This window comes from Xenopus laevis, chromosome 2L (genome assembly GCF_017654675.1).
Source record: "Xenopus laevis strain J_2021 chromosome 2L, Xenopus_laevis_v10.1, whole genome shotgun sequence".
NCBI classification, from domain to species: Eukaryota; Metazoa; Chordata; class Amphibia; order Anura; family Pipidae; genus Xenopus; species Xenopus laevis.
Genome location: NC_054373.1, coordinates 187875531 through 187900338, shown reverse-complemented (window position 1 = coordinate 187900338; position 24808 = coordinate 187875531). Strand labels below are relative to the sequence as shown.

General features: G+C 43.3%; 1 protein-coding gene across 5 annotated transcripts; it reads left to right on the top strand.

Moving 5' to 3' along the window:
• Positions 1 to 23840, top strand: LOC108708808 (DNA damage-induced apoptosis suppressor protein). Of its 5 annotated transcripts, XM_041582860.1 has the most exons (7): positions 1 to 24; positions 511 to 704; positions 11504 to 11611; positions 12153 to 12281; positions 13943 to 14098; positions 16389 to 16506; positions 21171 to 23840. In XM_041582860.1, the coding sequence occupies exons 4-7, from the start codon at positions 12169 to 12171 to the stop codon at positions 21903 to 21905; spliced, it is 1122 nt and encodes a 373-aa protein (XP_041438794.1). In that variant the 5' UTR covers positions 1 to 24; positions 511 to 704; positions 11504 to 11611; positions 12153 to 12168; the 3' UTR covers positions 21906 to 23840. The 5 variants fall into 5 exon arrangements, with proteins under 5 accessions (XP_041438794.1, XP_018103339.1, XP_018103336.1 ...); XM_018247850.2 differs by lacking the exon at positions 511 to 704 and having other exon boundaries at positions 3 to 24; XM_018247847.2 differs by lacking the exon at positions 1 to 24 and having other exon boundaries at positions 181 to 704.
• The last annotated feature ends 968 nt before the right edge of the window (positions 23841 to 24808 follow it).

Genomic DNA, 24808 nt, shown 5'->3' with positions numbered 1-24808 from the left:
GATGTCCACAGCGCTGGAAAAAAGGTAAGTTCTGTGTGAATTGGGGGCAGGCCAGGGGATTTTTTTTAAAAGAGTATTACAAATTACCGACAACTGCATTGCCGGTAAATTTGTAATATCGGCTAGGCCGGTAAAATACGGCTCGGGTGGCAACTCTAGTTCTGGGGCTGGATGGACTCAGCCATATGGAACGAGCAGATCCCATTTCTATTGATAATATTGAGGCAGCGGGAGCTGACTGATTGCTGAATAGATGCGGGATTTGCCGGACAGGTCTGGACTGAGAATTAAAATAGGCCCTGGCATTTCAGGTACACAGAGGCCCAATCAGCTCCCACCAGCCCACTAAATACTGACTTTCTATGGGATCTTATAGCAGCCCAGAACCCACAGATTGCCAGTCCGGGCCTGACTGGGAACCTCCAATACAGCACTGGGTTAATTGCTCTGTTGTGAGTTCTGCTGAGGGAGCCGGACCCGATACTGAACAATATCCGCATTGCGTTCCAGCATGACACGCACATCCCTTGTATTTTTCAAAAGTGGCGCTGCCTGCCTGCCCAATGATTGGCGGGTACGTTGGTGGGCGGTGCCGAGAAAAGAACGCCGCTCTTGGTTATCATTGGTTGAGAGGATAGCGTCGCCGCTGAGTGATGACGTATAGAGCTGGCAGGGAGGAAGTACGGCTGCTACTTATTCGGAAGGTAATAATGAGGAAGTGCGTGTGTTTATTTATATTCTCATATAATGGCGGGTCGTGCGTGTGTGTTTGTGAGGGGCACTGAGTATTGAGGGCTGAGCTGAGTGTGTGGGGCTCTAGTCACCAGATCTCTGCTGTACTGGACTCTAATGACAACTCTGTATTATAACTTCAAATTGGAAAATATTCAAAAGAATTCCATTGTTTGCAGCCCACACTGACTTTATAGTAAGGGCTGAGCTTATAGTAAGTGTGAGCTTATAGTAAGGCTGGAGTTATAGTAAGTCTGGGGTTATAGTAAGGGCTGGGTGTACAGTAAGGCTGGAGTTATAGTAAGTCTGGGGTTATAGTAAGTCTGGGGTTATAGTAAGGCTGGAGTTATAGTAAGGCTGGAGTTATAGTAAGGGCTGAGCTTCTAGTAAGGGCTGGGTGTACAGTAAGTCAGTGTTAGGAGGGGGTGTTTGTGTAGGTCCCAGTATCTCGAGGCTCCTTGGAGGGAAGTGTTTCATTGTGTAACAGATCCTTTACTCACCATGTCTGTCTGTCCTTCAACCCTCTGCTGTTTAACTTCAAATCCTATCGTCCCATCAGCTGTTGGAGGATTGTGGGAGTTGTAGTTGGAGGGTGAAGGACTGGACATCAATGAGTAACGGGCAACCAATAGCCCTTAGTCCAGTGGTCCCCAACCAGTAGCTCGTGAGCAACATGTTGCTCTCCAATCCCTTGGATGTTGCTCCCAGTGGCCCAAAATCAGGTGATTATTTTTGAATTCCTGGCTTGGAGGCAAGTTTTGGTTGTATAAAAACCAGGAGTATTGCTAAACAGAATCTCCTGTAGGCTGTAAATCCACACAGGGGCTGCCAAATGGCCAATCAAAGCACTTTTCTCTTGCCTAATTGGGGGACACAGGCACCATGGGATGAAGATCCTGCAGCTGGAGATGGACACTATGTTGCAAAATAAGACTCCTCCTCCTGCTCTGGGCTTCATCCCCTGCCTCCTCCTACAATCCTCAGTTTCTTTTAGTGTCCTCAGAAGGAGACGACACGCTTTTTCACCGTCTAGTGGCTGGAGCACTGATCAGGGCCTCAGGTCTAAGATCACGCCACACCAAGGGGCCACTGATTCACTCAAGCGCCTCTCCAGCTGCCAAGAATTGCCCTTTAGCCTTCCCGCTCTCCGGAGGTCTGCAGGCTGGCTCCTCACCCCCTGCGCTGCTTTCCCGCTCTACGGAGGTCTGCATCAGCGATATACACCCACCCGGGTGTATAACAGCATAATAGCTCACATATACATATATATTTCACACCTGTGCATATATATATTTATATGTGTGTCTCTTATTCACAGGGGGCATCTTTTACTGGGCACAACTCAGCTGGCTGATTCCTAGTTGGTGAGTAATTCATTTAATACATTATTCAACTCTGTCACCCTCTCTGTACAAGCGACGTTTTTTCCTTATGCGCCCCTTTCTTTTTCTAGTTTTCCCCTCCGTTTCCATGGTGGAACGCATGCGTTCCACCATCCCTCCCGCCCTGCCCCGCCCTCCCAGCCTTCTCTTCTTGCAGGACGCGCGCCTTTTTTCTATGGTGGAACGCACTGCGTTCCATCACCCTCCACTTCCGCTTCCGCTCCCTTCCCGCCAGACGCGACCGGCCTTCTCTCTGCACAGTCTGCTCCGGATTCCTCTGCGACCAGGTAGCGCACAATTTTCTAAGCTCACGGCGAGCGGTTCTATGCTTATTCTCCGCTCCTCCATTACTCTCCTCACACGCTGCCTCCCTTATGGCGGCGCGCTTCTTCCTACAGGGTTTGTCTTGTGCTGGGATACTATTATATACCCATTTTAGCCCCTGATCTTTCACATGTCCTCTTTCCCCTAATACACTGCCGTCCCTGGTGTGTTGGAATCTAGCCTTGTGTCTACGGCAAGGCACAAAAATGTACTTCCCTGGCTATTATATCATTATTCTTATTATTTATATATATGTATATATATTGTACAGACAGACAGGGAATGTAATACATGTATCTTATACCCCTTCTATGCCTTCCGATTATGGCTACGTGTATGTGGATGACTATGCTTACATATGGGCTGCTTACTAAGGGCTACTACATTACAGGGTAAATGGACCCCCTGGGCTACCATTCATACTTCTGTTGTTTTCTCCACAGACCACACCTGCCTGGAGAAGTGCCCACAGCCATACTCTGCTTCGGCTAGGAGGTCGATTCCCCTGCCTCATATTATAAAAAAAAAAAAAAAAAAAAAAAAAAGGGTTTTTACACTGTTTATATTGGATCTTTGCCTATTACTTCTACAGTTTCCAAGAAGGAGCAATATGGCTAACAAGACAGATGAGCCCAGGACCTCCAAGTCCTCAGCTCTAACCCACTCGCAGGTCTCATTTTTAGCCTGCTCAAATTGTAAAACAAAATTTTCTTCAGCCTCGCCTGAATCATTGTGTGGGGCCTGCAGAATTTCCGAAATACCTACTCTACCTCAGGCTAGTACTTCGGACCCAGATCTCCTTAGGGCTATTTCCCTCTCACTTGCAGGCATTCAACATTTGGCCCGCATCCCCGAGACCCTGGACAAAGTGCTGGAGCACTTATCCCAACCTTCTCAACACCGCCCAGGGAAATCAAAACGCCCAGCCCCTTCACCTCCGGAATCCCCCGGAGAACTTCTTTCTCCATCCGACGAGGAAGGTCAGGTTCCGTCAGACGAGGACTCCGATCAGGAGCTCCCTGATCCTGACATTGACACTCCCAGAACTCAAGGGGAAGTGGAAGGCCTTATTCAAGCAGTTCTCAACACGCTAAACATTGAGGAAGATTCTCCCTCCATCGAGCCAGCAAAGAACATCTTTAAGCGTCACAAGAAAAGCTCTTGCCTTTTCCCCGCATACGAACAGCTTGACGAAATCATCAAGTCCCAATGGAAAAACCCTGATCACAGAGTGCAAATTTCCAAGCGATTCACCCAGACATATCCCTTTCCGAAGGAATGCATTGATCTCTGGTCTTCACCTCCTGCGGTGGATCCCCCAGTCTCCAGATTATCCAGGAATACCACCATCCCTGTTGCCGACGCGGCCGCTTTCAAAGACCCCATTGACAAGCGCCTCGAGGGTTTCTGCAAGTCCTCATTCACCGCATCGGGCTCGGCCTTCCGGCCCATCTTTGCTATCGCCTGGGTGGCTAAGGCCATGGAGGTCTGGGTGGAACAGGCGGCACAGCTCATAGGATCCGAAGATCCAACTACCGACAACATCCTTTCCAAGATAGCTGACGCCACTACCTACATCGGGGACGCAGCACTCGACGCGGCAAGGATGGTGGCTCAAGCTTCAGCCCACTCTGTAGCCGCTCGCAGATATTTGTGGCTAAAGTCATGGTCCGCTGACCTAACCTCCAAACGCTCTCTAGTCAGCATTCCTTTTCAAGGTAAACTCCTCTTCGGGGCCGAACTGGATAAAATCATTTCTCAAGCGACTGGGGGAAAGAGCACGCTACTTCCCCAAACCAGACCCAAGAGACCCCCCTTCAAAAGGAGACCCTTTTTTCGGCCCTTCAGACAAGGACAAAGGTCGAAGACGCAATCAGATAAGCCCACCTCCAACTTTCGCTCCCGATTTCCAGGAAAACAGAGACAACCCTGGTCTTCCTCTAAGCCCACCTCCAAGCCTTCCCAAGATAAACCCCACACCGCATGAAGGTGTGCCCCCTCCCGAAGGGATTCCCTTAGGAGGTCGACTCAAGTCCTTTCGAGAGGTTTGGCACAACAAAATTCGGGACCAGTGGGTCCTTCGGGTGGTTTCCCAAGGACTTTTGATAGACTTTTTACACACGCCCCCTCACAGATTTTTCGTATCCAGGATGCCGGCCAAGGTCCCCGACAGAACCAAATTCCTTGCCGTCATACAAAACCTGGCCATGGAGGGCACCATTCAACCCGTCCCATCACACTCCAAGGGAAGGGGCTACTATTCCAACATCTTCATGGTCCCCAAAAAAGACGGCTCGCTCAGACCTGTCCTAGACCTGAAGGATCTCAACCCATTCGTCAAAAGGTGCCATTTCAAAATGGAGTCAATACAGTCAGTTCTTGCCTCCATGGAAGAGAACGAGTTCATGACAGTCATAGACATCAAGGAGGCATATCTCCATATTCCCATTCATCCAGCTCACCACAGCTTCCTCAGATTTTTTGTGGACGGAAATCATTGGCAGTTCGTGGCGCTGCCATTCGGCCTTTCGTCGGCCCCACGCACCTTCACCAAGGTCATGGCGGCGGCATTGGAAGACCTCCGACTCAGAGGCATCACCGTTATTCCCTATTTAGACGATCTCCTCGTCAAGGGTCAGTCCGCCTCTCTGGCTCATCTGCACACATCTCAAGTTCTCCAGACCCTGACATCTCTGGGCTGGACGATCAACTTCAACAAGTCGAACCTCCACCCGACTCAAGCCATACAGTATCTCGGCCTGATACTGGACTCCAGACAGGGGAGAGCATTTCTGCCGCAGGACAAGGTCCGGACCCTCCGGACTCGGATCAGATCTCTCATGGGATCCAACAAGGTTACCCTTCGATCGGCGATGCAAACGCTGGGCACGATGGTGGCGTCCTTTCCGGCCATCCCGTATGCTCAATCTCACACCAGACCACTTCAACGCACCATCCTGCTACACCAGCGCAGGGACCGAGTCAACCTCGATCGCAAGATTCCCATCCCACGTCGTGTGCTTCTCTCTCTCCAATGGTGGCTTCAACCGATTCGGACGACGGGGGGAAAACCCTTCCCCCCCCATCACTGGAAGATTCTCACCACAGATGCCAGTCTTCGCGGGTGGGGAGGTGTCATAGACCAAACCACTGTACAGGGTCTCTGGACTCCAGCGGAACGGCAGCTACCCATCAACCTTCTGGAGCTCAGAGCGATACGCTACTCCCTGGAACACACGGCGACAGTACTTCAGGGCCACCCCGTGCGAATCCAGTCCGACAACGTGACGGCCGTGGCCTACATAAACCATCAAGGCGGCACCAGAAGTCTGGCGGCCCTCAAGGAAGCTCAGGAGATTCTAACTTGGGCGGAGAACAACGTCCCCGCCATATCGGCGGTCCACATACCCGGGGTGGACAATTGGTTGGCAGACTACCTGAGCAGGGAAACGATCGATCACGGGGAGTGGAGCCTCCACCACGAGGTGTTTCATCTCATTGTGGCAAGGTGGGGCTTGCCAGACGTCGACCTCATGGCGTCCAGGTCCAACCGGCAGGTCCCGTGCTTTGTATCCAGGAGCCTCGACCCCTTGGCTCACGCAGTAGACGCCCTAGTGATTCCGTGGAGCTTCTCCAGGGTTTACATCTTCCCCCTCTGGCACTCCTACCAAAGGTAATCAAAAAGATCAAAAGAGAGGGAACTCTGACCATCTTGGTGGCGCCCTTCTGGCCCCGCAGGGCCTGGTTCGCAGATCTCATCGCCATGGCCGCGGACAGTCCCTTCCATCTTCCTCAACGGTCGGACCTCCTCACTCAGGGTCCGGTTGCCCACCCGAATTCTCGTCTATGGGATTTAACGGCGTGGCTCTTGAGGCCTTGATTCTACGGGATTCCGGAGCACCCCCTGATGCGATTCCCACCATGCTGCGAGCACGACAGCCTGTTTCTGCCAGGATATACCACCGTGTTTGGAAGACCTTCATTTCATGGTGTGAACACGGAGCCATAAATCCTCAGAAGGCACGTGTCAAGGAGGTCCTCTCCTTCTTGCAGGACGGTCTTTCGAAGGGCTTAGCCCTCAGCTCCCTCAAGGTGCAGGTTTCGGCCCTGTCTATTCTCCTGCAATGCAAGCTGGCCCTTAACCCTAAAATCCAGACTTTTCTACAAGGTGCGACTCGTATTATCCCTCCGTATCGCTGCCCTGTGCCCCCGTGGGACCTCAATTTGGTGCTATCGGCCTTACAAGAGGACCCCTTCGAACCACTTGATCAGCTTCCTCTGCCTACGCTCACTGAGAAGGTGTTGTTCCTGTTGGCGATCACGTCCGCTAGGAGAGTTTCAGAACTCGCGGCTCTCTCCTGCAAATCGCCTTTCACAGTCGTTCATATGGACAAAGTGGTGCTTCGCCCTACTCCTGACTTTTTGCCTAAGGTGGTATCTGCATTCCACTTGAACCAGGACATTGTTGTCCCTTCCCTGTGTCCAAATCCCAAAGGTCCGATTGAGCACAAGCTCCACACTCTGGATGTTGTCCGAGCTGTTTCATTCTATTTGAAAGCCACAGAGCCGGTTCGTAGGACTGATGCGCTCTTCATTCTCCCTGATGGCCCCAAAAGGGGCACCAAGGCCGCCAAGACGACTTTAGCCAAGTGGATCCGGTCTGTCATCTCCAGAGCATACGCTGTCAAGGGCAAGGATCCTCCGATCAGGGTTAGAGCTCACTCCACTCGCTCCCTCAGCACTTCGTGGGCTTTCCGTCACCAAGCTTCTGCGGAACAGATCTGTAAAGCGGCCACATGGGCATCCCTTCATACATTCACTCGCTTCTACAGGCTTCACACACATGCTTCAGCCGATGCTGCCTTTGGGAGGAAGGTGCTCAGCGCTGTAGTTCGCTAGACACCTGACATGCAGTGTCCCACCCTTTTTGGGAGCTTTGGGACGTCCCCATGGTGCCTGTGTCCCCCAATTAGGCAAGAGAAAGAGAGATTTTTGTACTCACCGTTAAATCTTTTTCTCTTGTCCTATATTGGGGGACACAGGCTTTCCCTCCCTATTCTGACACTGTTTTTTCACGGTATTCGTGACGTTTTTTCCATTTTGTTAGTTGTTACATTTTTCAAATGTTTAGTTCTGAGGGTGTTATTGTTGATTCCTCTTCTGTTTTGGGCTGCTTTGCTCCTTCTTCGGTAGAAACTGAGGATTGTAGGAGGAGGCAGGGGATGAAGCCCAGAGCAGGAGGAGGAGTCTTATTTTGCAACATAGTGTCCATCTCCAGCTGCAGGATCTTCATCCCATGGTGCCTGTGTCCCCCAATATAGGACAAGAGAAAAAGATTTAACGGTGAGTACAAAAATCTCTCTATTTGGCACATCAAGAAAATTTTTCATGCTTGTGTTGCTCCCCAACTCCTTTTACTTCTGAATGTTGCTCATCGGTTAAAAAGGTTGGGGATCCCTGCCTTAGTCTCTACTGACTGTCACACAATGGATCAGCTTCTCATACACTTCTGTGGGGTCACCTGAAAATAACCTGCAGCCAAGTTCTTCGTTGTACGACCTTCCCTCCCCTCCCTCTTTTTATCCCCAAACTCTTCTTTTCTGCTTTATTTAACACCCCTGCTTGGCATAAATGACTGGAGTTCCACTCGCTGACGCTAAAAGCATTAATGAAAGTAATATATGTAGTAAATAATATATGCAGTAAATAATATTTGTGATACGTAATATACGTAATAAGTAATATACGTAGTACATAATATACGTAGTACGTAATATATGTAGTACATAATATAAGTAGTAAGTAATATACGTAGTAAGTAATATACGTAGTAAGTAATATACGTAGTAAGTAATATACATGATAAGTAATATACATGATATACGGAGTAAGTAATATACTTAAATTACATACGGAGTTAGTAATATACGTAATAAGTAATATAGTTAATAAGTTATATATGGAATAAGTAATATACGGAGTAAGTAATATACATAATAAGTAATATATGTAGGAAGTAATATACAGAGTAAGTAATATACGTAATAAGTAATATACGGAGTAAGTAATATACGTAGTAGGTAATATATGTAGTAAGTGATATACGTAATAAGTAATATCTGTAGTAACAAATGTAAGAAATAATATTTATGAGACCGTTTACAATGTGCAATAATAAATGTTGATACAATATAATGTGTAATATATGTTTAGCAGTGCAATATTGCTCATATACAGCAAATGCTAAAGACAGCTAAACACTACACTTTGCACTTGCCCTTTAAAGGGGACATATAACATATGCAGCAAACCATGTCAAATAGAACATTAAGGATATTGTCATTTTAATAATAGTACATGTTACTTGAAAATAACTAGAGACCCATTCAAATCAAGGGGACAGAAGCGAATAGAGAATAGGAAGAAAGAAGAGGGTAATAAATTGGGTACAGCCTGGAAACATGAGGATGGAGCAGGGAAAGGGGAGAAGGGTAATAAATGTCTTTCATTATCAATAAAAGCAGCTGGAAGCTATATACTGCTACAATACATGTAATGTATGTAGGGGAATAATGGAATGAATATGCCACAAATTCTCAATGATGTTTTCTGTACTACCCTGGAAGGGCAAGTTGGAGGCTTGTTAATAAAAAAAATCATGATAAAAATATAAATTGAAAAAAAAAAATACTTTGCAATATAAGTTCCAATAAAACTAGTCATCTGCAAAAAAAATAAAATGAAAAAATAATAGTGCGTTAGTCATATTTAGAAAAATACTTTTTATTTAACTTGATTATATATCGCTAGCACAAACAGAACTTAATTGTAACTTTATTTTATTGTTATTGTAATGTTGCACTGACTGTGAATTGTCTAGTCTGTGAAGAAGGCATTCAACTAAGAATTTCATTATACAGGTATGGGCTCCGTTATCCAGAAAGCTCTGAATTACAGAAAGGCCATCTCTAGGGTTTCCTCCTGCCTGGGCCTGGTCACTGCATCATAGCCCCTCCCCTGATATCACTGGCCCGCCCCTGCCGTGTCACACCCCGCCCCTTGCACAAATTGCACTGAATTACGGAAAAAGGCCGTCTCCCATAGACTCCATTTTATCCAAATAATTAAAAATTTTAAAAATGATTTAATTTTTCTGTGTAATAATAAAACAGTAACTTGTACTTGATCCCAACTAAGATATAATTAATCCTTATTGGAAGCAAAACCAGCCTATTGGCTTTATTTCATGTTTATATGATTTTCCAGTAGTCTTAAGGTATGAAGATCCAAATTATGGAGACATTTGTTATCCGGAAAACCCCAGGTCCTGAGTATTCTGGATAACAGGTCCCATACCTGTACGCTGCACATATGACAATAAGATCTTGATGTCACAGTTATAAAATATAAATATTCACTTGCTGTCTCTGGGCACCAGGGGGCGCTGCTAATCTGTCTTTTCTGAAAGCTCATAAAAACAAGTCCAGCCAACCAAGGGATTCAATTTAATAGGTTCTGATTCTCTTCTTCAGAATGTTGTACTACTAAATCCATGTTTATTAAATGACTCTGTTAACAAGCTTTCTATATACTAACCATAAAAGTAAAAGTAATATATATATACAGGTCTGCAATCTTTACCCTAATTTGTTCACCAATCCACTGGTCTGAATCCAGATGATCCAATCGTATAATCTACTAATGGGTGCGGAGGGAGACCCATTGGGTCGTGATCCGATGGGATTTTTGAATCGGCCTGATCAGATATCTCATTTTAATGGAAACCCCCGCTTTTGTCCGTTTTCAACTCTAATAACACCTTAATGGGGTGTTCACCTTTAAATTAATAATTCCTATGTTATAGCTTGGCCAGTTCTAAGCAACTTTTCAATTGATCTTCATTATTTATTTTTTATAGTTTTTGAATTATTTGCCTTCTTCTTCTGACACTTTAGAGCAGGGGTCCCAACCGCCAACCGCCAGGCCGAAGACACTCCTGCGCTGGGCTGCTCAGCCCACAAAAACTTGCTGCCGACCCCACCCCACCCCTGGTCCTTGCAAAAAAGGACCTTGGTCCCCAGTCCAAAAAAGGTTGGGGACCGCTGCTTTAGAACTTTCAAATGGGGGTCACTGACCCCATCTAAAAAAAGCAAATGCTCTGTAAGGCTACACATTTATTGTTATTGTTACTTTTTATTACTCATCTTTCTATTCAGGTCTCTCCTATTCATATTCCAGTCTCTTATTCAAATCAGTGCATGGTTGCTAGGGGAATTTAGACCATAGTAACCAGATTACTGAAACTGCAAACTGGAGAGTTGCCGAATAAAAAGCGAAATAACTCAAAACCACAAATAATAAAAAATGAAAACCAATTGCAAATTGTCTCAGAAAATCACTCTTTACGTCATACTAACAGTTAAAGGGGAACTCCGGCTTCCAAACCAAAATTAGATAAAGAGGCCACATAACATAGAAACCCCTAATATACCCATCACAGTTCCCTGTTTCTTCAAAACGTCTGAATAAATGGCATTTTCTGTGCTGAAATCCAGCTGTGTAACAGTTCTTCTCTTTCTGCATCATTTGAAATCCTGGCAGGGGAGGAGGGACTAAACACTGATGTTACAAATTGTAACAACTTCTCCACAGCTTACAGACAGCATGCAGGAACTACATAACCCACAATGCATTGCACTGGGACGTTCCTTTCCTTATTGAAATCACATGTGCAGGGAATTGTGAGGTTTGGAGGATGCAGATGCTGTTGATACAAAGTAACAGTAGTCAGACAGCTCAGCAAAGTAGTCAGACAGATCAGCAGGAGAGCAGGGGGCTGGGCTTAGGGAACTGTCAGAAACCATTAAAAATCATGAAAAGTCTGCATATTTTTTAATTTATGTATATTGCAAAGTTGCTTGAAATTATGTTTACTATTCAAAAAGCTTGTTATGTTTGTGTGGAGTTCCCCTTTAATTTAAAGGTGAAGAACCCCTCTAAATGACCTTCATTATATTGTTATAAGCAGCAAAATGAATTAACGTTCTCCCGTTATTCCTCTTTAGAGTGTATGCGGATGAAAGGACTCCATGCCCCAAGCGTCCAGTCTCTATCATTCAGCGCTGGGCAGTGATATAACAAACCTGCAATGCCGGAAGTCTGACACACAAGAGGTCTGTATTGGTTTTAGCTCTTTAAAGGACCAGTAACATCAAAAAAATAATTTAAAAAATTAGTATACATTGAAAAAAAACACAAAGACAAATTAAACTTTAAAAGTCTTTATTAAGAAATAACTTGCCAAAACTCAGTTTGTGCTCCTCTTCAGAAAAGGCGACAGGGAGAGTATCCATCATGCGCCGCTCGATTTCTCCTCCTTAGCTATCTCCTATAAGGAAGGCAGGGAGGAGAAATTGAGCGCCGCACGATGGATTGCCCAATCGATTTCTGAAGAGGAGCGCAAGCGGAGTTAAATTTGTCCTTTTCGATGTATACTAACTAAATTAAAAAAAAACATCTTATTGGTTGCTATGGGTTACTGCTCCTGGGCAAACTTAGTGCCTTTTATTACATATGGTGTATAATCTGTTGCAGTGTCTATTCATGTAATAATAATGATTACCTGTCTGTCCTGCTGTGCAGGCATCATGGGGACATGTCACTATCCGTTGATGACTATGGGTGACTATTGCATTATGTTTTTTTAACATACAGAAGTCTCTGCAGCCCTATGAATGGCAACAGAAGGTTCCTCCGGGCTTCCGTACTCTCTATTCTGGGCTCTTCCTGTACATACCCAGCATGCCAGCACTGCTTCACCAGGCTGATCCGAGCAGCAAACCGGTAATATCATCATCATCATCATCATTTATTTATTTATATAGCGCAGACAAGTTACGCAGTAGGGTGCACCGAATCCAGGATTCGGCTTGGGATTCAGCCTTTTTTTAGCAGGATTCAGATTCGAGCTATAAAAATTAGATGTACTGCCAAACAGTCTCCTATAGGCTGCCAGTCCACATAGGGGCTATCAAATAGCCAATCACAGCCCTTATTTGGCATTACCAGGGACTTTTATTTTTTCATGCTCGGTTGCTCCCCATTTTTTTATATTTGAATTTGTCTTGTGTATAAAAAAAAGTCGAGGGACCCAGTATTAGATTATTAACTATTACACTAACTCATCCCAAGATGCTTGCCTGCCTGAGACGAGTCATGTTTGGGGGAAATCTTTCCATGATTTGGATCTTCATACCTTAAAGGGATTCTGTCATGATTTTTATGATGTCGTTTTTATTTCTAAATGACACTGCAAATAATTCACTGTACAATATAAAATGTCATTCCTGAAGCAGCAAGTGTATTTAGTTGTAATATTGGTGTGTAGGTGCATCTCAGGTCATTTTGCCTGGTCATGTGATTTCAGAAAGAGCCAGCACTTTAGGATGGAACTGCTTTCTGGCAGGTTGTTGTTTCTCCTACTCAATGTTACTGAATGTGTCTCAGTGGGACCTGGATTTTAATATTGAGTGTTGTTCTTACATCTACCAGGCAGCTGTTATCTTGTGTTAGGGAGCTGCTATCTGGTTACCTTCCCATTGTTCTGTTGTTTGAATGCTGGGGGGGAGGGGGATATCACTCCAACTTGCAGTACAACAGTAAGGGCAGAGACACACGGGCAGATTCTGGGATATTATTCGCCCGGCGACAAATCTCCTCTTCTTTGGAGTGGCTATTCTCCCCAAACTGCTTTCGCTTGCCGTCCCGCCGACTAGAATGAAAATTGCAGACGGGATGGCACTCTGAGCTCTTTATTTTCCAAAGTCGCCCAAGGAAACTTTGGGCAACTTCGGAAAATGAAGCACTCTTAAGTGCCATCCCGCTGGCGATTTACATTCTAGCCAGTAGGAGGCAGTTCGGGGAGATTAGTTGCCCCGAAGAATAGGAGATTTGTTGCCAGGCGATTAATCTCCCCGAATCTAAGTGTGTGCCCTGACCCTAAAGTGTGACTGATGTTTATCAGAGCACAAGTCACATGTCTGGGGTCAGCTGGGAAATTGACAATATATCTAGCCCCATCTCAGAATTCAAAATGAAATATAAAAAAATCTGTTTGCTCTTTTGAGAAAAGGATTTCAGTGTAGAATTTTGCTGGAGCAGCACTATTAACTGATGCGTTTTGAAAAAAACTGTTTTCCAATGACAGTATCCCTTTAAGTCTACTAGAAAATCATGTAAACATTAAATAAAGCCAATAGGCAGGTTTTGCCTCCAATAAGGATTAATTATATCTTAGTTGGGATCAAGTACAAGTTTCTGTTTTATTATTACACAGAAAAAGGAAATAATTTTTTAAAAATTTGGATTATTTGGATAAAATGGAGTCTGAGCTTTCTGGATAACGGGTTTCCAGATAACGGATCCCATACCTTTACTTGCATATGGTGTGTTCCATTTATGAAATCTTACCCTTTGAAATGAAAGTGGTCTCTTCCTGTTCTTAGGTTCCAATGCCCCCGATGTGGCAGCGGCAGCAAAGAGGCGAAGCAGAGGTACAAGCTGTGCCTGAAGGTGGCAGAATGGAGCCAACTTTACATTGTTACAGTGTTTGGAAGTTGCCTGGATAAGATTTTTGGAACCAGCGCCAGCTCTTTACAGAGGTAATGTAGGGAAACAAAGATAAAATAATAAAAAAATCTATAAATATAATATATATATTTAGTATGTTATAGAATGGCTAATTCTTCAGTTTCTTCATTATTTGCTTGTTATAGACTCTTTCCAGCTTTCAAATGAGGGTCACTGACCCCATCTAAAAAAAACAACAAATGCTCTGTAAAGATACGTGCCCATTGTTATTGCTACTTTTTATTCCTCATCTTTCTATTCAGGTCTCTCCTATTCATATTCCAGTCTCTTATTCAAATCTGTGCATGGTTGCTAGGGGAATTTGGACCCTAGCAACCAGATGGCTGAAAATGCAAACTGGAGAGCTGCTGAATAAAAAGCTAAATAAACCACAAATAATAAAAAATGAAAACCAATTGCAAATTGTTTCAGAATATCCCTCTCTACCATCATACTAAGTTAACTCAAAGGTAGGGATGCACCGAATCCACTATTTTGGATTGGGTGAACCCCCGAATCCCTCGCGAAAGATTCGGGCGAATACTGAACCGAATACGCATATGCAAATTAGGGGTGGGAACGGGAAAAATTTCTTTTACTTCCTTGTCTTGTGACGATTTCCCTCCCCGCCCATAATTTGCAAATTCAGATTTGGTTTGGCTGGACAGAAGGATCAGCTGAATCTGAAGCCTGCTGAAAAAGGACAAATCCTGGATTCAGGACATCCCTACTTAAAGTTAAACAAGCCCTTTAAAGTAGGGGTTAGTTCCTCTTTAAGAAAGGCAATAGAACTGTCCACCCGAAAAGAAGCCCTCTGTCCCACACTGTGGCCTTTACCTAGTTCTTCATCTACATTCCTTTATCTACATTCCTCCATCTGTTTGTGTGGCTGGATGTGTTTGGAACAGTCTCTGGGTGCAAGTTTGGCACCTTTGCTCTCAAGTACAAGAGGGGGGTTGTGGGTGCACTCCTAAGGCCATATAAAAATATATATAAATACAATAATCCCCTGTCTAAAAAAAAGAAAAACAGGGTTTTTTGTTACAAAGTTATGATCATAAAATTGGTAAGCCACCATACCACGTCCCCTAAATCTATACTCACACCTGTACTTATACTCACACACATACACATACAAGTGTGCACTTATATATACAACTTTACTTTTCCTTCATTATAGTCTCTTCACAATCACATTTTTTTTTTTTTTAAATGGGCGTTGGTCTGGGCAGTCTCCCCTTTAAAAGCCGCATATGCAGGTGGCGGGGGAGGATCTAGTCCAAGATTGAAACCAAGGTTTTAAATTTTCATCACAGGTAAACAGGTTAGGGACGCCGTATGGGGTTTACCTTGACGTGGTATGGCGGCTTACCAATTTTATGATCATAACTTTGTAACAAAAAACTCTGTTTTTCTTTTTTTTAGACAGGGGATTATTGTATTTATATATATTTTTATATGGCCTTAGGAGTGCACCCACAACCCCCCTCTTGTACCTGAAATGTAGCCGGAAGCTGTGGCTGAGCTTCATGTGGTTAGTGCACCCTCATACCCACCCCTTTAAATTAACGGTGGCCCTATGTCCTTGTTGTTTTTGATTAATCCTTGGTTTGGGCAATTTCTCTCCCTCAAAAGCCACAAATGCTAGCGGCTGGGGAGGCTTTGGCCTTTTTATTACCAACGCCTGTGAGACACCCATTATATTTGCTGCACTTATCACTAGGTAACACTTGCGCAGACCCACACACATTACACCTATCACACGCCACATTTAGCTTTTCCTTTTTCATCTCCCTCTAAATCTATACTCACACCTGTACTTATACTTATACTCACACACATACAAGTGTGCACTTATATATACAACTTTACTTTTCCTTCATTATAGTCTCTTCACAATCACATTTTTTTTTTTTTTAAATGGGCGTTGGTCTGGGCAGTCTCCCCTTCAAAAGCCGCATATGCAGGTGGTGGGGGAGGATCTAGTCCAGATTGAAACCAAGGTTTTAAATTTTGATCACAGATAAACAGGTTAGGGACCGCCGTATGGGGTTTACCTTGACGTGGTATGGCGGCTTACCAATTTTATGATCATAATTTTGTAACAAAAAACCCGGTTTTTCTTTTTTTAGACAGGGGATCATTGTATTTATATATATTTTTATATGGCCTTAGGAGTGCACCCACAACCCCCCTCTTGTACCTTTGCTCTCAAGCAGTTCACAGACAAGACAGAACTGCCTCTTAAAGTAAAACAACAGTAATTTATGTTTTTGGTTTTAGAGGCCATTTTAACTTTTTTTATTTTTTTTTATTTTAAAGGCACCTTCAGGGTTCAATAGAGACTAGGAGTAACCTGGCAAGCGACGGAGCCCAGGAGTTATTAAATCAGGCGGTGGAACAGTTCTTTGTTGGCAGGAACTTCCTATTTGGCGTGAAGGTAACATTAATCATGCAATTATTAAGTCTGATAATTAAATTAATGCTAGTAATGCAGAATTCCATATATAGAGAGAGAGAGAGAGAGAGATACTATTTTTCAAAAAAAGAGTAATAAATAAAAAAAGAAAGTATTGCAGAATTCCATATATATATATATAGAAATATATATAGATATAGATATAGATATATATATATATATATATATAGATAGATAGATAGATAGATACTATTTTTCAAAAAAAAAAAAAAAAGATTGTCCAACAACCCTTTGAATTTGTTGCTATTGTCTGAAAAATGGCACTGCCAAAGTAGCCAATATTATAGACAAAAAAATAAATGAACTGATACAGCACTCCAGTTTATAAATGCATAAATAGTATATTGTAGAAAATCATACCACAGCCTAAAGGGCAACGTTTCGAGGTACGGAGACCCCTTTCTCAAGCCAAGGGCACGTGTATAAACCCACATGGGTTGATAGAGAGTAACACAGGAAATTGCATCTAAGAAATGACATCACAAATGGTAAGCCTCTCTCATTAACCCCTTAGTCATCCACAACTGTCCATAGAAATAAATCTCTACTCCTCATTCAATGGTAATCCACTGCACTCCTAATTCAGCTAGAAGAGACAAAGCAAAATGGAAAACAATGAAACTAACAGATATCTTGTTACAGAAACACATACGGATCATAATCTTTGTTCAAACCGTTAGGGGCCAGTGTATTTATTTTGTGCATCCACCAGACCTTCACCAAAGAAATGGACGGCACTCCGATCACAGGAATACAGGTTTATTGCGTACTCCTGAACCGCGTAGGGCATTGGATCCCTGCAGGAGTACGCAATAAACCTGTAGTCCTTTGATCGGAGTTCCGTCCATTTCTTTGGTGTTGATGCGGATCTCAGCAGTGGGGAAGCTGCGGACAGAGCACCCGATATTAACAGCAATAGGGAGGGTGAACTTTGAGCGGTCCTTTGTTTTTGAGTGAAGTATCCACCAGACCCCCGTTTCCTATGCATCAGTTCCCTATCCCTCCACGTCTGGGGGAGAGAACACACTGTAGGACCATACGTTTCAAATCTGTATCCAGATGGCCCTTCTCCACAAAGTGTCTCGAGACTGGTAGCTTCACATTGCCCTTCCTAATTGTGGATCTATGTTGAGATATCCGTGTTTTAATGTGTAGTGTGGTCTCCCCAACATAAAGTAGACCACAGGGGCAAATCAGCACATAAACAGCAAATTTAGATAGACAGGTGTAATATCCTCTTAGTCAGGGCCGGCCTTAGGCCTATTGGACCAATTGGGCCCAATAGGGCCCCGCACCTCTGGGGGCCCCGCACCACAGGGCAGCACAGACATATTTCCCCCAGCACATGATGCTGCCTGGCCTGCCCCCAACTTTGAGAGTCCAGCCCATCCCCAAATCCATAGGTCCAGCCCACCCCCAACTCTGATAAGCCAGCCTATCCCCCAACTCCATAGGTCTAGCCTGCCCCCAACTCTCATAGGCCCAGCTTTCCTCCAACCTTGATAGGCCCTGCCTGCCCCCAATCCAACCAAGCCTGCTTCCAAGCTGAATCGGCCCAGCCCCAAACTAATTGGCCCAGTCCACTCTCCTATTTCCTCCCTCTCTCTCTTACCCTGTGTGCCCCTATTATGTGCCCCTATTTCATCCCTCTCACTCTCTTACCTTGTCTGCCCCTTTCCTTTCTATTTTGTGCCTGTATGCCCTTATTTTCCTAAATCCTTGGTGTGTCAGTAGCCAGCAACACTTTGTCTAGGGGCCCCGCCAACATGGTCCCAATTGGGCCCCACATTTTATAGCATCAGCCTTGCTCTTAGTAAATGTTTACGTCTAGTGGTGGGATGTTCAAATGTCGTACCCTTATGTACGCAACAACATTGGGTGCAAGATAAACAGGGAAACATTCCATGTGTTTTGCACTAATGTATGACGGTGTTAATGTAAAAATTTCTTTCGTATCTGAATGGACTAATTGACTGCCCAATTTTCTCCCCTTCCTATATGATATCAATGGTGGTCGACCAAATTCCCTAATATCAGGATAAGAGGAATTAAGGATCCCCCAATATCTACGAAGAATAGTAGCTACTGTGCCACTCCTATCATTATAATGAGTAACAAAAGGTTTACACTCTTCTCTCTCCCTACGTCTGACTCTAGTTTTCCTTGCCCTGGATTTTGCTCTATCTATTCTAGAACATATCTAGGATATCCACGTTTCAGAAATTTGTTATATATATATATATATATATATATATATATATATATATATATATATATATATATATATATATATATATATATATATATATATATATATATATATATCATTCATTTGTTGCTCACGACTCTTAGGTTGGCTGACCAACCTCTCTACTCTGGAGAATTGCATTAATAAACTGGAGTGCTGTGTCAGTTCATATATTGTTTTGTGTGTGTGTGTATATATGTATATAATACACAAAAGCCATGAATATCTTGTAAATTATATCCTTATAAACGGTGAGTAGTGATGTCATCAGTTATAAACGGTGAGTAGTGATGTCATTTCTGTCACATGACTCACTAAAATTTGTGTATTATAATTAATAAAGTACCCCCAGTTGTAAAATATGAGGATATTATAAGTTACCTCGGAGTTCCATGACCTGTATAAAAACACTCGGCCTTCAGCCTCGTACTTTTATATGGTCATGAAACTCCTCTGTGACTTATAATATCCTTATATTTTACAAGAGGGGGTACTTTATTCACTATATATATATATATATATATATATATATATATATATATATATATATATATATATATATATATATATATATACACATATATATATATATATATATATATATATATATATATATATACACACATATACAAATGTTCATCAGCTGTTGGCCATTCAGTACATTGTGTGATGTAGGGTTTAATACAGTAGGTAAGATTTCTGTCACAGGCAACACAGCCGCAAATATGGTGCCTGCTGCAGATACACTAGTATGAAGTGGAATGTCCACAGGAATGGCTATAAGAATAGTAAAGAATTCTGTCCTTGGCTCTATCTGAATCAGTACATTCTGTGCGGCACCTTCTGTTTTGTGTTGTTTCATGCCTTTCTTATAAGTACAAAAGTCTTCCCACTGCTTCTGTAGTACAGGGAATAATAATAATACAAGTTATTAAGCTTGTAACTGGGGAGAGAAGTCATAGCGAAGGGCCTGTTAAAGGAGAACTAAAGCCTAACTAAAGAAGTAAGTAGAAATGTTGTACATGATGTTTTGTGCTTCTGTACCAGCCCAAGGCAACCACAGCCATTTAGCAGTAAAGATCTGTGTCTCCAAAGATGCCCCAGTAGCTCCCCATCTTCTTTTCTGCTGATTCACTGATTCACATGCTCTGTGCTGCTGTCACTTACTGAGCTTAGGGAGCCACTCACAATATACAGTACACATAGAATAGAAATGTCACAATATAAGGCTGATTAGTAATTAATACACATAATTACTACATGGCAGCACAGAAACCAGTGCAATTAGCATCAGAATTGAATAATCAGCAAACCTGTAGCATCAGCTTATATTACAGCCAGGGAAGCTCATTTTCTGCTGGATAATTAGTGACGAGCCCTAAGCTTAGCTTCTCAACAGCCAATCAGAGCCCACTGAGCATGTGAGTGTCACAGACACTTTCCAAGATGGTGACCCCCTGTGACAAGTTTGAAGTCCTGGATCATTGCTGCTATTGACAAGCTCAAACTTTAGCCTCGTGCAATAAGTTCCCTAAATAAAATAGGCCATTTTTAGCCATATTCATTTTTAGGGTTTAGTTCTCTTTTAAAGGGGACATCTACCATCCCATAAAGTATCATCGCTTTTCCGAGCACTTTTACAATTAACATTAAAGGGATTCTGTCATGATTTTTATGATGTTGTTTTTATGTCTAAATGACACTGTTTACACTGCAAATAATTCACTGTACAATATAAAATGTCATTACTGAACCAGCAAGTGTATTTAGTTGTAATATTGGTGTGTAGGTGCATCTCAGGTCATTTTGCCTGGTCATGTGATTTCAGAAAGAGCCAGCACTTTAGGATGGAACTGCTTTCTGGCAGGCTGTTGTTTCTCCTACTCAATGTAACTGAATGTGTCTCAGTGGGACATGGATTTTACTATTGAGTGTTTTTCTTACATCTACCAGGCAGCTGTTATCTTGTGTTAGGGAGCTGCTATCTGGTTACCTTCCCATTGTTCTGTTGTTTGGCTGCTGGGGGGGAAAGGGAGGGGGTGATATCACTCCAACTTGCAGTACAGCAGTAAAGAGTGACTGAAGTTTATAAGAGCACAAGTCACATGACTGGGGACAATGGGGAAACTGACAATATGTCTAGCCCCATGTCAGATTTCAAAATTAAATATAAAAAAATCTGTTTGTTCTTTTGAGAAATGGATTTCAGTGCAGAATTCTGTGGGAGCAGCTCTATTAACTGATGTGTTTTGAAAAAAAAAAAAATTTCCCATGACAGTATCCCTTTAATGAAAAGCTCCAGAGCCTGTAGAGAGTATTATAGTGATGTTCTACCAGTTCAATATCGTTGCACTAATAAGAATGATTCTATTCATAGATTCCTGAAGGAAGAGCGGAAGTGACATCCCCCGGCCGCGTTTCTCTATATAATTCCCGCAGACACATTATAGCGGCTCAGATTTTTCCTCCAGACGATGGCGCTTTCGGCTTCACCGTTCTTGACTGTTACAGTCGCCTGCTGAGCTCAGCGTTAAATGGCCTCCAACCGGAATCCGGAACCTTTTCTCCGGATCATTTAAAGAAAGACTTGAGCAACTCCGGAAGCATCTTCAGCCCGAGCGTAAATAACGCGGATCTATGGCAGCAGTCGTTTGCTTTGACATCTTTAAATGCGTCACAGGGATCTTTATCCAGGGAATCCATTGACAAGGACGGCCATTTTAACTGCCCCAGCCAAGATTTCCTCTGCACAAATAAACATTTAGACAACACTAACGCCGTCTCTGTGACTGCCCCGTCCATCGTCTCTCGCGCTGCTGCATTTACCAACAAATCCCCACGGCCGTCCTTCGATAATTCTTCTGTAGTCTCCGAAAATGGACGCAAGGTGTCGGGTTTTGTGGACTGCGTTTTAACATCAGATCCCGGTGACAAGGAATTGCACAAGTCCTGGCACTCTGCATGCGGCCTCAGCCCAATCAGTCCTCCCTGCGCTGCTGCTGCAGCTGCTGCGGCTTCCAAAAACACAAAGGCAGCTGGAATCCATCAGGAAGGGCCGGGAATTTGGGACGATTCCATTTACTCTGAAAGTTTTAGTGAATTTTCTAGCTAAAGTGGAGAGCAATGCGGAGATGCCAACTCATTCGTGTAAAAATAATTCCAAATTAGGAACAAGACGCTCCGATAGGAGAATTCCCAGAATGCAACGCTGGGTCGAAATTACAACACACAGCAGCAGGGAACATTATAGCATTGCTTCTGTAAATAACACAGATCCACCCTCTTATATATCACAACTTGCTCAATGTCCTTCTTCCCCCACTTTCCCTTTTATTAATCAGTCCCCGGTCGCTTTATCTGCACAAACCACTACATCTGACAGTTTGTCCCAAACACCAGCTAAAAATCAGATCCCCCAAAACCCCTTAAATCCAGGGAATGTGCAGCGTTCCAAACATGCGCCCTTCTGGGCCAAGAAAAAAGGCAACCGAAAAATAAGTTTGTCACAAATTTGCTCACCAAGTGCAAGTCATACCCCTTCCCTTCTTAAAGGAACATGCAGAGATCCCAATGGACAAACCGACGGGCAGATATTTGCAGAAACGGAAGAGCCGAGTGTCATTAGCAAGAGGTTGAGCGACTGCAAGGAAAGTTATAATGTTTCCTCTGACCTGTTTGAGATCAGTAAAAGCCCCCAGGACACTGTACAAGACGCGGCTCTGTTTGTATCAGTTAAAGAGACATACCCACAGGAATGTAGTCTTAATAGTCCCAAGACTGGATCTGGATCTGGACCTGCACATGTTCAGAAATCCCAGTCCTGTAGGACTTATTGGTGGTCAGAGATTACAGAAGAAAGTGTTTTGGAAAGTCCTGGTTCTGTTCCATTCGCACAGTCTACACCAGTAATAAAACAACTTCCGGGGCCATCAGGTCTTGGCATCAACAGGCCTCCGCTCAAGCCTTTAAATGGCAGATCCACCTCCAGAAGAAGAGCTTTGCTCAAAAAGGCCTCCCACATGTCCCTGCACCTCAAACCGTCGACTTATTTGCACATTTCCAAAAGCCCCGACCTGTGGGGTCTTCATAACTGTTCAAAAACCTACACACCCCTTCCTTCCATAACACGCCTTTCTGTATCTCCTCTTGTGAGTTCAGCCGTGAGTGTCCCACAGTGGTGGGGGAATCGCTGGTCGGCCGAAGCTGCTGCTGCAGAGAAAGATCATACGGAGTGTGAAGGTAATGTAAAGAGATGCAAAGATGGAGACCCGGAGAGTCAGGGCGGTGAGTCTGGGAGGAAGGAATCAAAGATGGCGTTGTGTTTGATGACCTTTAATGGGACCACAGAGTCTCCCAGTAATTCTACAGTGGAGCATTTTCATAGGGTTCAAGCCCCGATGTCTCCAGGCGACTGGTCTCCTGAGCTTTTTATTGAACATGCCCCTACCCCTAAACATTCAGACTCTCTACAGAGGCGTCTCTTTTAAATCCTTCTCTTACAGGAGTGAGAGGCCACGAGCAAGTTCATGTGGATCCCACCCTCCAACATCTGATCTCTGCATCGGGGCAACATAAAGTGCGGTCTTGTTTTCTCTATATATAACACCGTACAGCGGGAATGGTTATAGCCAAAGAGATTGAATAGTGATGGGCCAATTTGTTATGCTTTGCAGAAAAATACGCATAATTAATTCGCGCCTGACGAATAAATACGCCCATCACTAACATTGAATTTATAACAACATGAAATATTAATAATGTGACAGTGTCCTATAACTAATATATGATCAAGTTTAATAATATTAGAAGTCGCAGTGCAGTTCCCAGCAGGCCCGGGTTTGTACGAAGGACTGGACCTTTCTATACAGACGGATATGATACAAGAACCCCTTTTTATGATTTGCAGCACCCACGTTCCCCCAATACTTTTATGTAAATACGATTGGGGGGGAGGCCTTTGCATGGTATAAATGGATTTATTAACCATGCCACAATTTACTGTAACTTTATGAAATTGACCCCCCCATGAATAAATAAATATAAAAGCCTTGTGTCTGTATTTGTTCTTCTGCAGGAGCCATATGATATATATACACATAGGTTTCCTTGCCCTTTAAGCACCAGCCCCAAGTAATGGCACCACTATAAATGGTTTATAAGGGTATAATACACAAAAGCCATGAATATCTTGTAAATTATATCCTTATAAACGGTGAGTTCTGATGTCATCAGTTATAAACGGTGAGTTCTGATGTCATCAGTTATAAACGGTGAGTTCTGATGTCATTTTGTCACATGACTCACTGAAACTTGTGTATTATAATAAATAAAGTTCCCCCAGTTGCAAAATATGAGGATATTAGAAGTTACCTTGGAGTTTCATGACCTGTATAAAAACACTCGGCCTTCGGCCTCGTACTTTTATATGGTCATGAAACTCCTCGGTAACTTATAATATCCCTATATTTTACAAGAGGGGGTACTTTATTCACTATATATTGTACAGGTTATCTATTCCTCTTGTGTACCTGTAGTACAATGTTATTTTATATTTTCAGTGGTACAGGTATAGGATCCATTATCCAGAACGCTCCGAATTACAGAAAGGTCGTCTCCCATAGACTCCATTTTATCCAAATAATCCACATTTTTAAAAACGATTTCCTTTTTCTGTGTAATAATAAAACAGTCGCTTGTACTTGATCCCAACTAAGATATAATTAATCCTTATTGGAAGCAAAACCAGACTATTGGCTTTATTTCATGTTTATATGATTTTCTAGTAGACTTAAGGTATGAAGATCCAAATCTGTTATCAGGAAAGCCCCAGGTCCCGATCATTCTGGATAACAGGTCCCTTACCTGTAATATGAGCCCCCATTGTACAGTAGGTAAATTGTAATATCCTTATACAGTGCCAATATAGACAATATGATGGAATGAGAGAAATATCTGACACACTGGGACATCACTAGCTGCTTATATCATATCATTTTCTGGGAATATAATAGACTT

Bases quoted from the DNA above. Each gene is read 5' to 3' on its own strand.
- LOC108708808 (XM_041582860.1), top strand. From the start codon at position 12,169: ATGAATGGCAACAGAAGGTTCCTCCGGGCTTCCGTACTCTCTATTCTG. The intron at 12,282-13,942 runs GTAATATCATCA...TCCTGTTCTTAG, and splicing joins CTGATCCGAGCAGCAAACCG to GTTCCAATGCCCCCGATGTG. The intron at 16,507-21,170 runs GTAACATTAATC...TTCTATTCATAG, and splicing joins ACTTCCTATTTGGCGTGAAG to ATTCCTGAAGGAAGAGCGGA.